The following is an 11,926-nucleotide window of genomic DNA, read 5'->3' on the forward strand; positions in this document are numbered from 1 at the left end:
TCAGCCTGAGCACTATAGTGAGATCCCATGTCTTTAAAAAAAAAAAAAAAAAAAAAAGACAAAGTCAGACAGTAAAATAGAGATTAATAGTTATGCCACCTGGCCGGGCATGGTGGCTCATGCCTGTAATCCCAGCACTTTGGGAGGCCAAGGTGGGCAGATCACTGGAGGTCAGGAGTTCGAGAGCAGCCTGGCCAACATGGTGAAACCCCGTCTCTACTTAAACTACAAAAATTAGTTGGATGTGGTGGCACACACCTGTAATCCCAGCTACTTGGGAGGCTGAGGCAGGGGAATCGCTAGAACCCAGGAGGTAGAGGTTGCAGTGAGCCAAGATTGCACCACTGCACTTTAGCCTGGGCAACAGAGCAAAAACTCCGTCTCAAAAAAAATTTTTTTTTAATGTTCTGCCATCCAATGTTAACACAAGACTGTTGTTTAAAATGTGTTCCCCTATAAGGCTGAGTCCAGTGGCTCATGCCTGTAATCCCAGCACTTTGAGAGGCCGAGGTGGGCAGGTCGCTTGAGGCCAGGAGCTCAAGACCAACCTGGGCAACATGGCCCAGGAGTCGGAGACCAGCACGGGCCACAAAATGAGACTCCTTCTATACAAAAAATACAAAAAGTTATCTAGGCATGCTGGCACGGTCCTGTAGTCCTAGCTATTCGGGAGGCTGAGGTGGGAGGGTCTCTTGAGCCCTGGGAGGTCAAGCCTGCAGTGAGCTGTCCTCATGCCACTGCACTCCAACCTGGGTGACACAGTGAGACCCTGTCTCAAAAAAAAAAAAAAAAAAAATGCTGGGCATGGTGGCTCATGCTGTAATCCTAGCACTTTGGGAGGCCGAGGCGGGCAGATCACATGAGGTCAGGAGTCTGAGACCAGCCCGGTCAACATGGTGAAACCCCGTCTCTACTAAAAATACAAAAATTAGCCGACCATGGTGGCATGAGCCTGTAGTCTTAGCTACTCGGGAGGCTGAGGCAGGAGAATCGCTTGAGCCCGGGAGGCAGAGTTTGCAGTGAGCCAAGATCGCACCACTGCACGCCAGCCTGGGTGACAAGGCAAGACTCTCAAAAAATAAATAAACAAATAAAAATAAAATAAAAATAAATACTTGGTATCTATAATATATCTTGATATCTATAAAATCTCAATTGCCCAGATTTGATCATTACACACTGTACGCAAGTAAAGTATCAAAATATCACATGTACCCCTCAGATATGTACAATATTATATATCAGTCAATAAATGGGATGAACTAAAATGAAATTTATTATTATTATTATTATTATTTTTAGAGATGGAGGAGTCTCGCTCTGTTGCCCAGGCTGGAGTGCAGTGGCACTATCTTGGCTCACTGCAACTTCCACTTCCCAGGTTCAAGCAATTCTCCTGCCTCAGCCTCCCGAGTAGCTGGGACTATAGGCGCATGCCACCACGCCCGGCTAATTTTGTATTTTAGTAGAGACGCGGTTTCACCATGTTGCCCAGGCTGGTCTTGAACTCCTGAGCTCAGGCAATCCGCCTGCCTCAGCCTCCCAAAGTGCTGGGATTACAGGCATGAGCCACTGCACCCGGCCTATTATTTTTACTCTTTCTTCACAATCTGTTCCCAGAAATTTTCACTTCGACACAATAATTCTACTTCTAGAATTTTATCCTATGCAAATATGCAAAGATATAAATATATTTCTTATACCTTTGCGAATATGCAAAGATACAAATATATTTGTTATGCCATAGTTTTTATTTATATTTATGTATTTATTTATTTGAGAGGGAGTCTCGCTTTGTTGCTCAGGCTGGAGTGTAGTGGCACAATCTATGCCCATTGCAACCTCCATCTTCCAAGTTCAAGCAATTCTCTCGCCTCAGCCTCCCAAGTAGCTGGGATTACAGATGCATTCCACTATGCCTGGCTAATTTTGTATTTTTAGTAGAGATGGGGTTTCGCCATGTTGGCCAGGCTGGTCTTGAACTTCTGACCTCAACTGATCCATCTGCCTCAGCCTCCCAAAATGCTGGGATTACAGGTGTGAGCCACCTAGCCCGGACTATTTTTATTTTCTTTTTTTTTTTTTTTTTGTTACCTAAATTAACCCATTTATTATAGGCCAGTGATGTCTCAAAGAGTAGAGGAGCATCTACTGGTCTTTCAACTCCTTCAGTCTTCTGATGGCGGACTTTACCGTGACAGCGGAAGTGGTATTGTACGTCCAGGCACCGCCAGCCACTGTCTTCATGCAGGAACCACAGTGCCAGATCCCCACAGCTCGTCTCTTCATTTTGGTTTTGCCACAGAAAGAGCAAGTGTACTTGGCGTGCTGGCTGATTTCAATTTTCTTCACCATTTTCCGGAGGGAGGCCCCATAGCGGGTCCTGTATTTACCAACGATCCCGACTTTCTTGGTACGTTTGGCCATGCCGCCGCGACCTAGGTCCGAGCCCAGAGAGCTTATTTTCTTAATTGACAAAAATTGTACATATTTATGGTGTACAGAATGATGTTTTGAAATACATATATGTTGAATAATGGCTAAATTAACCTAAATAACATAGCGTTATCTCAAATATAATTTTTTGTGGTAAAAATACCTAAAATCTCTCTTAACAATTTTTAGGTATATAATACATTGTTATTAGCTATAGTCACCATGTTGTACTATAAATATATACCACAGATTTTAATAGAAAAAGATTAGGAATAGGTTAAGTTGTGTATCTCAGTACAATGGAATACCGTGTAAGCATTGAAAAGAACAAGTAGATCAATAGATGAAAAGACATTTACAACATAATTTTATTTTATTTTATTTTATTTTTTTGAGACGGAGTCTTTCTCTGTCCTCCAGGCTGGAGTGCAGTGGCGCGATCTCGGCTCACCGCAACCTCCACCTCCTGGGTTCACGCCATTCTCCTGCCTCAGCCTCCCGAGTAGCTGGGACCACAGGCGCCCGCCAACACGCCCGGCTAATTTTTTGTATTTTTTAGTAGAGACGGGGTTTCACCGTGTTAGCCAGGATGGTCTCGATCTCCTGACCTCGTGATCCGCCCGCCTCGGCCTCCCAAAGTGCTGGGATTACAGGCTTGAGCCACCGCGCCTGGCCTACAACATAATTTTATGTGAAAAATTGATCTTGTAAGAAAATCTTTTTTTTTTTTTTTTGAGACGGAGTCTCACTCTTTTTGCCCAGGCTAAAGTGCAATGGCTCGATCTCAGCTCACTGCAACCTCTGCCTCCTGGGTTCAAGCAATTCTCCTGCCTCAGCCTCCTGAGTAGCTGGAATTACAGGTGCATGACACCACGCCGGCTAATTTTGTATTTTTAGTAGAGACAGGGTTTCACAATGTTGGCCAGGCTGGTCTCCAACTCCTGACCTCACGTGATCAGCCTGACTTGGCCTCCTAAAGTGCTGGGATTACAGGCATGAGCCACCACAACTGGCTAATTTTTTTGTATTTTTAGTAGAGACAGGGTTTGACCATGTTGGCCAGGCTGGTCTCAAACTCCTCACCTCAGGTGATCCACCTGCCTTGGCCTCCCAAAGTGCTGAAATTACAAGTGTGAGCCACCGCACCAAGCAGAGATTATATTTTTGTACATATCTATTTGTATGTTCTTAGAAAAAACTCTAAAATGATATATACCAAACTCTTTTTTTTTTTCTTTTTTGAGACACAGTTTCACCATGTTGCCCAGGCTGGTCTCAAACTCCTGGGCTGATACAATCTGCCCACCTCACCTTCCTAAAGTACTGGGATCACAGGCGTGTGCCACCAGTGCCTAGTCATACCAAAATACTAATAATGGTTAGCTGTGGAGAGGGAAAATGGGGAGCAGAAATCTGCTTTTTATAAAATTTAGATTGTTGAAACTTTTTTTTAAGCAAAAGCACAATTTGTTTTCAAATTAAGAGTAACAATATTTAGATAAATTTTCTTCAGTTGGAAAATACGTAGTTATTTTTTTTTTTTTTGAGAGGAGTCTCGCTCTGTCGCCCAGGCTGGAGTGCAGTGGCGCAGTCTCGGCTCACTGCAGGCTCCGCCTACCAGGTTCACGCCATTCTCCTGTCTCAGCCTCTCCGAGTGGCTGGGACAACAGGCGCCCGCCACCACGCCCAGCTAATTTTTTTTTTGTATTTTTAGTGGAGATGGGGTTTCACTGTGGTCTCGATCTCCTGACTTCGTGATCCGCCCGCCTCGGCCTCCCAAAGTGCTGGGATTACAAGTGTGAGCCACCGCGCCCGGCCTGTTTTTTGTTTGTTTGTTTGTTTGTTTGTTTTGAGACGGAGTTTCTTTCTTGTTGCCCAGGCTAGAGTGCAATGGCGCGATCTCAGCTCACGGCAACCTCCGCCTCCCGGGTTCAAGCGATTCTCCTGCCTCAGTCTCCTGATTTGGGATTACAGGCCCGTGCCACTACACCAGGCTAATTTTGTATTTTTAGTGGAGACAGAGTTTCTCCATGTTGGTCAGGCTGGTCAGAAACTCCCCACCTCAGGTGATCCGCCCACCTCTGCCTCCCAAAGTGCTGGGATTACAGGCGTGAGCCACCGAGCCCAGCCAAATATGTAGGTTTTTAAATTATAAGTAACACATAAATCAATGAGAAGAATATTTATGTGAGTAATGGATCTAATTCATTGTATAATAGTATTAAAAAATATCTGGGCCGGGCACGGTGGCTCATGCCTGTAATCCCAGCACTTTGGGAGGCCAAGGCTGGCAGATCACGAGGTCAGGAAATCGAGACCGTCCTGGCTAACACGGTGAAACCCCGTCTCTACTAAAAATACAAAAAATTAGGTGGGCGTGGTGGCGGGCGCCTGTAGTCCCAGCTACTCGGGAGGCTGAGGCAGGAGAATGGCGTGAAGCCGGGAGGCGGAGCTTGCAGTGAGCCGAGACAGTGCTGCTGCACTCCAGCCTGGGCAATAGAGCAAGACTCCCTCTCAAAAAAAAAAAAAAAAAATCTGGGCCGGGTGTGGTGGCTCATGCCTGTAATCCCAGCACTTTGGGAGGCCGAGGTGGGCAGATCACGAGGTCAGGAGTTCGAGATCTGCCTGACAAACCTGGTGAAACCGCCCCCCCACCCCCCTCCCCCCGTCCCCGCTCTACTAAAAATACAAAAAATTAGCTGGGTGTGGTGGCCGGCACCTGTAATCCCAGCTACTCCGGAGGCTGAGGCAGGATAATCGCTTGAACCCGGGAGGCGGAGGTTGCAGTGGGCCGAGATCGCGCCACTGCACTCCAGCCTGGGCGACACAGTGAGACTCCGTCTCAAAAAAAAAAAATCTCTGAGTTCAGTCTTTCTTCTTTCACTAAAGCATTTAGTAAACATCTATTATTTGTTGAGACCTCATGGAGAGTGTGCAGAGAAGAGTTAACACAGCAAGCCTAAGACTGCTATCCTTGGAAAGGACTGCTTGCAAAATTGGACCTTGGCTGCTAGTGTCTGAGTTTTGAGACGGAGTCTTTTTTTTTTTTTTAGACAGAGTCTCGCTCTGTCGCCCAGGCTGGAGTGCCGTGGCGCAATCTCGGCTCACTGCAAGCTCCGCCTCCCAGGTTCACGCAATTCTCCTGCCTCAGCCTCTCCGAGTAGCTGGGACTACAGGCACCTGCCACCACACCCGGCTAATTTTTTGTATTTTTAGTAGAGACAGGGTTTCACCGTGGTCTCGATCTCCTGACCTCGTGATCTGCCCGCCTCGGCCTCCCAAAGTGCTGGGATTACAAGCTTGAGCCACTGTGCCCAGCCTGAGACGGAGTCTTGCTCTGTTGCCCAGCCTGGAGTGCAATGGCGCAATCGCAGCTCACTGCAAGCTCCGCCTCCTGGATTCACGCCATTCTCTTGCCTCAGCCTCCCCAGCAGCTGGGACTACAGGCGCCCGCCACCACGCCCGGCTAATTTTCTTGTATTTTCAGTAGAGATGGGGTTTCACCGTGTTAGCCAGGATGGTCTCAATCTCCTGACCTAATGATCCACCTGCCTCAGCCTCCCAAAGTGCTGAGATTACAGGCATGAGCCACCGCGCCCGGCCTGAAAACTTAAATAATAGTTTCCCAGCACTTTGGGAGGCCGAGGCGGGTGGATCATGAGGTCAGGAGTTCAAGACCAGCCTGGCCAAGATGGTGAAACCCAATCTGTACTAAAAATACAAAAAAATTAGCCGCGTGTGGTGGCAGGTGCCTGTAATCCCAGCCACTCAGGAGGCTGAGGCAGGAGAATGGCTTGAACCCGGAAGGTGGAAGTTGCAGTGAGTTGAGATCGTGCCACTGCACTCCAGCTGAGGTGACAGAGTGAGACTCATCTCAAAAATAATAATAACAATAATAGTTTCCTACAGTGATATAAAACTTTTCCTCCTTTTATTTATTTATTTTTTTTTTTTGAGACAGTGTCTAACTCCGTTGCCCAGGTTGGAGTGAACTGGCATGATCTAGGCTCACTGCAGCCTCCACCTCCTGGGTTCAATTGATCCTCCCACCTCAGCCTCTCCAGCATCTGGGACTACACACATGCCCCACACCACCTGGCTAATTTTTCTATCTTTTGTAGAGATGTGGTTTTACCATGTTGCCCAGGCTGGTCTCGAACTCCTGGAATCAAGCGATCCACCCACCTTAGCCTCTCAAAGTTCTGGGATTACAGGTATAAACCAAGGTGCCCGGCCAAAACTTTCCCGGAATAAGAGTAGCTCACTGTACCTAAGCTGTACAAACAATATGGTGTATGTAAAGCACCCGCCTTCCTTCTAGGAGTCTGGAATTTTGATAGGTGTTAGGCAGAGGGTGCCTATATGACTAGTCCCAACAAAAAGCCCAAGCACTGAGTTTCTGATGAGTGTTTCTGGTAGACAGCATTTTACCCACGTCCTCTGAACCTGTTGCTGGAGGAATTAAGCATATCCTTTGTTGACACCACTGGGAAAACTCTTGGAACCTGTTTGCACCTGGTTTCCTCCAGACTTTGTCCCATGCACCTTTCCTTTCGCTGATTTTGCTTTGTGTCCTTTTGCTGTGCTAAATAATGCTGTCAGTATAAAATTAGCGGGGCACAGTGGCTGATGCCTGTAATCCCAGCATTTGGGAGGCTGTGTCTAGCGGATCACTTGAGGTCAGGAGTTTGAGGCTGGCCTGACCAACATGCTGAAACCCTGTCTCTACTAAAAATACAAAAATTAGCCGGGCATGTTGATGCGTGCCTGTAGTTCCAGCTACTTGGGAGGCCAAGGCAGGAGGATGGCTTGAACCTGGGAGGTGGACGTTGCAGTGAGCCAAGATCGCGCCGTTGCGCTCCAGCCTGGGTGACAGAGTGAAGCTCCATCTCAAAAAATAAATACATTGGGTCCTGTGAGTACTCCTAGTGAAGTGAATCACCTAAGTGGAGGTGATGTTGAGGATCCTAAACTGTTGGGAAGTTTAGAGTAAATATAAATTGCAGTCCCTGCCCTCATAAACTTGTATTCTAGGTCAGCTACGTCAGACATATACATGTGATACATTTAAATAACAATACAAGATAGTAAGTGATTAAAGGTTAAGATGAATGACCCTAAAGTCTGAAGAAGTTCAGGCTGAGCATGGTGGCTCACACCCGTAATCTCAGCATTTTGGGAGGCTGAGGCAGGAGGATCACTTGAACTTAGGAGCTCTAGACCAGCCTCAGTAACGTCACGAGACCTCATCTCTACTAAAAACAAAACAAAACAAAACAAAAAAAATTGTAGCCAGGCATGGTGGCGAGTGCCTGTAGCCCCAGCTACTCGGGAGGCTGAGATGACAGGATCACTTGAACCCGGGAGGTAGAGGCTGCAGTGAGTTGTGATTGTGCTACTGCGCTCCAGCCTGGGTGACAGAGCGAGAGAGATCCTGTCTCAATTTTTTTTTTTTTTTTTTTTGAGAGAGTCTTGCTCTGTCGCCAGGCTGGAGTGCAGTGGCACGATCTCGGCTCACTGCAACCTCTGCCTCCTGGGTTCAAGCCGTTCTTCTGCCTCAGCCTCCCAAGTAGTAGGTATCTTTTGAACAGTATTGAACCAACGATAAATTTTTAAGCAAAGCCTCAAAGGAAAAATCCTCTATTGGAGGGCTGGGGAACATGATACAAATGGAAACATTAATGAAGAGAGTAAGTGGAGAAACGGGTATCTGAGAAGATAGAAGGTCTCAGAATAAAAGAGTCTTTCCCAAAACACCGAGGTTGCTAGCAACTACCTTTGAAAACAGACAACTCCTTTTATGTGTCCCAACATTTACCTGGTGCTAACACTTACTCTGCTTTTCATGTGTGCTGGAGTCCAGTATAGATTTTCTTTTTTTTTTTTTTGAGACGGAGTTTCGCTTTTGTTGCCCAGGCTGGAGTGCAATGGCGCAGTCCCGGCTCACTGCAACCTCCACCTCCCGGGTTCAAGTGATTCTCCTGCCTCAGCCTCCTGAGTAGCTGGGATTACAGGCATACGCCACCACACCCAGCTAATTTTGTATTTTTAGTAGAGATGGGGTTTCTCCATGTTGGTCAGGCTGGTATCCAACTCTTGACCTCAGGTGATCCACCCACCTTGGCCTCCCAAAGTGCTGGGATTACAGGTGTGAGCCACCTCGCCCAGCCCACTATAGATTTTCATGCGTGCTGGAGTCCACTATAAATATAGATATGTAAGATTATATTTATATACCTAAATATTTTATTTAGAAGGCCGACTGAATACACCCTCTGGTAATCTAGATTGCCATTCTAAGGCATTCATTTAAAGTTTCATACTAACTGACTCTGCTGTGTTTCCTTGGCATTATAGCTAATCAAATTGAGCAGGTCAGGTAACAGTTTATACTTACACCTACTATTTCAAAACCATGAGCTCATTCACATTTTCACTGAAGTAACAAATCCTCCATAAACTAGAAAATCTCAAACTGGTGACTCAGAGTTTTGGTTTTGTTTTTTTGTTATTTCATTTCATTTCATTTCATTTCATTTTTCATTTCATTTCATTTCATTTCATTTCATTTCATTTTCGAGAGTCTTGCTCTGTTGCCCAGGCTGGAATGCAATGGCGTGATCTCAGCTCACTGCAACCTCCACCTTTTGGGTTCAAGCGATCCTCCTGCCTCAATCTTCCGAGTAGCTTGGACTACAGGCATGAGCTGCTGCGCCTGGCCTGGTTTGTTTGTTTTTAAATTTTGAGGCCAGGTGCGGTGGCCCATATCTGTGATCCCAGCACTTTGGGAGACCAAGGCAGGCTGACTACTTCAGGTCAGGGGTTCAAGACCAGCCAGGACAACATGGTAAAACCATGTCGCTACTAAAAACACAAAAATTAGGCCGGGCACGGTGGCTCACGTCTATAATCCCAACACTTTGGGAGGCCAAGGCAAGTGGATCACCTGAGGTCAGTAGTTCAAGACCAGCCTGGCCAACATGGTGAAACCCCGTCTCTATTAAAAATACAAAAATTAGCTGGGTGTGGTGGCAGGCACCTGTAATCCCAGCTACTGGGGAGGCTGAGGCAGGAGAATCACTTGTACCTGGGAGGTGGAGGTTGCAGTGAGCCAAGATCGTGCCACTGCCCTCCAGCCTGGGCAATAAGAGCGAGACACCATCTCAAAAATAAATAAATAAATAAATAAAAATACAAAAAGTAGCCGGGCTTTGTGGCAGGCACCTGTAGTCCCAGCTACATAGGAGGCTGAGGCAGGAGAATTGCTTGAACCCAGGAGGCGGAGGTTGCAGTGAGCCAAGATTGTGCCACTGTGTTCCAGCCTGGGTGACAGAGCAAGACTCCGTCTCAAAAATAAATAAATAAATAAATAAATAAAATTTTGAGCTGGGCCTGAAAGCTGAGGCAGGAGGATCCCTTGAGCCCAGGAGTTTGAGATCCCAGTGAGCTATAACTCTGACACCGCACTTCAGCCTGGCTGACAGAGGGAGAACGTGTATCTAAAAAGAATAAAATAACAATGATTTTTGAGCCAATAACTCTTGGCCAATAGATTTCACATAAAAATTAAAATTCTGGTTTCTCTTGAAAAATTAAAAAAATCTGGCAATGTTAAGCTTCACATTACTGAAAGGCAAAAATCAGTGGAAGCTAGCTGGGTGCTGTGGCTCACGCCTATAATCCCAGTGCTTTGGGAGGCTAGGGTAAGTGGATTGGTTGAGCCCAGGAGTTTGAGATCAGCCTGGCCAACACAGTAAAACCCCATCTCTATGAAACATATAAAAATTAGCTGGGCTATGGTGGTGTGCACTTGTGGTCCCAACTACTCAGGAGGCTGAGGCAGGAGGACCACTTCAGCCCTGGAGGTTGAGGGTGCAGTGAGCCATGATTGTGCCACTACACTCCAGCCTGGACGACAGAGAGACGTTGTCTTAAAAAGAAAAAAAAATCAGCTCAGTGGGAGCTGAGTAACAGCTGTCCTGTTCAATTACAGGATGGAACTCTTTAGCTTCTCATAGTTTCCATCACTCACATCATACATGCATTTTTGCATGCCACACAACCCACACATATATGTTATATGCCTGACCACTGTTGCTATTGGAAGTTTTGGCCACTGCATTAAACTATAAACTCCATCTTATTAACCCTGACACCCCACTTATTGCCTGATATATTGTCTGTTTCTTAATATCTATTCATAGAACAAATGAATGAATAATATGTGCCACATTGTGGACTCAATTCAAGGAGATTACTAATCATTCACAATTATGTTTTTCGTTCTTTTTTTTTGGATATGAAGTCTCGCTCTGTCGCCCAGGCTGAAGTGCAGTGGCGCAATCTTGGCTCACTGCAAGCTCCGCCTCCCAGGTTCACGCCATTCTCCTGCCTCAGCCTCCCGAGTATCTGGGACTACAGGGGCCTGCCACCACGCCCGGCTAATTTTTTTGTATTTTTAGTAGAGACGGGGTTTCACCGTGTTAGCCAGGATGGTCTCTATTTCCTGACCTCGTGATCCACCCGCCTCGGCCTCCCAAAGTGCTGGGATTACAGGCGTGAGCCACTGCACCAGGCCCAATGTTTTTCCTTCTTAATACAGAGATTGGATAATAATTCCCCACTTGTTACTTCTCTCATCCCTCCCCTCCAACCATATCTTTTAATTTGTTTTTCTTATTTTAGGTTTTCTGCCTTTTTCAAAATCAGCCATTTCCTCACTGGACTCTACATGTGCCACTTTTTTTTTTTTTTTTTTTTACTAATTTTTTTAGTTGAAAAGAGGTCCTTAATATCTGTCATTGGTCCATACTTCAAATCTAGAATCTCTCGAATTGAAGGTTTGAAGAGTTCCTTAGAAGGCAAGTAGGGCCAAAATATCCAAAAAAAACTATTTGATGGTAGGCACTGTGGTAAATAAATACAGGTTAAAGTGATAAAGTGACTGAATGTCCTGGATTAGTTAGTGCAGTACCTAGCTCCTTCTTTTTGTCCTGGTGAAACTGTCTCAGATTCCATTCAAGATTAAGCGTCCTGAAAGGTCTTATAATCTGAAAACTGGGAGGCTCTCACACTGTAGGTGGAATGGCTAGCAGGGTTGGGATGTCATCTAGGCACATTGTAAGACCAGGGTAATACCAAGGCACTATTTTTTTTTTTCTTTCTTTACTTTTCTTCTTTTTTTTTTTTTCTTCTTTTTTTTTTAGAGACAGGGTCTCATTATGTTACCCAGGCTGGATTTCAATTCCTGATCTCAAGTGATCCTCCTGAGTAGCTGGGACTTCAGGTGTGCACCTGTGTGTCTGAAAGCTCTGGTTTTTTTTTGTTTTTTTTGTTTTTGACACAAATTTAGGAAGATGTTAATTCACAACAGTCTTGAGACTGAGACATAATTCCAAGCAGCAGAAGATGTGAGTTTAGAGCACTAAAAAATGAGATTCCAGTAGAGTCAGAAATCTGAAATGGCATTACAGATGTAAGAGACAAAAAC

At 45.7% G+C, this 11,926-nt stretch overlaps 1 protein-coding gene across 1 annotated transcript; it reads right to left on the minus strand.

The window, feature by feature from the left end:
- Window positions 1-2,068: 2,068 nt before the first annotated feature.
- Window positions 2,069-2,462, minus strand: LOC116480540 (large ribosomal subunit protein eL43-like). Its single transcript, XM_032172625.3, has one exon. It carries the CDS (start codon window positions 2,425-2,427, stop codon window positions 2,149-2,151), a length of 279 nt encoding a protein of 92 aa, XP_032028516.1. The 5' UTR covers window positions 2,428-2,462; the 3' UTR covers window positions 2,069-2,148.
- Window positions 2,463-11,926: the final 9,464 nt, after the last annotated feature.

This window comes from Hylobates moloch, unplaced genomic scaffold (genome assembly GCF_009828535.3).
Source record: "Hylobates moloch isolate HMO894 unplaced genomic scaffold, HMol_V3 SCAFFOLD_13, whole genome shotgun sequence".
Classification (NCBI taxonomy): Eukaryota; Metazoa; Chordata; class Mammalia; order Primates; family Hylobatidae; genus Hylobates; species Hylobates moloch.

Bases quoted from the DNA above. Each gene is read 5' to 3' on its own strand.
- LOC116480540 (XM_032172625.3), bottom strand. From the start codon at position 2,427: ATGGCCAAACGTACCAAGAAAGTCGGGATCGTTGGTAAATACAGGACC.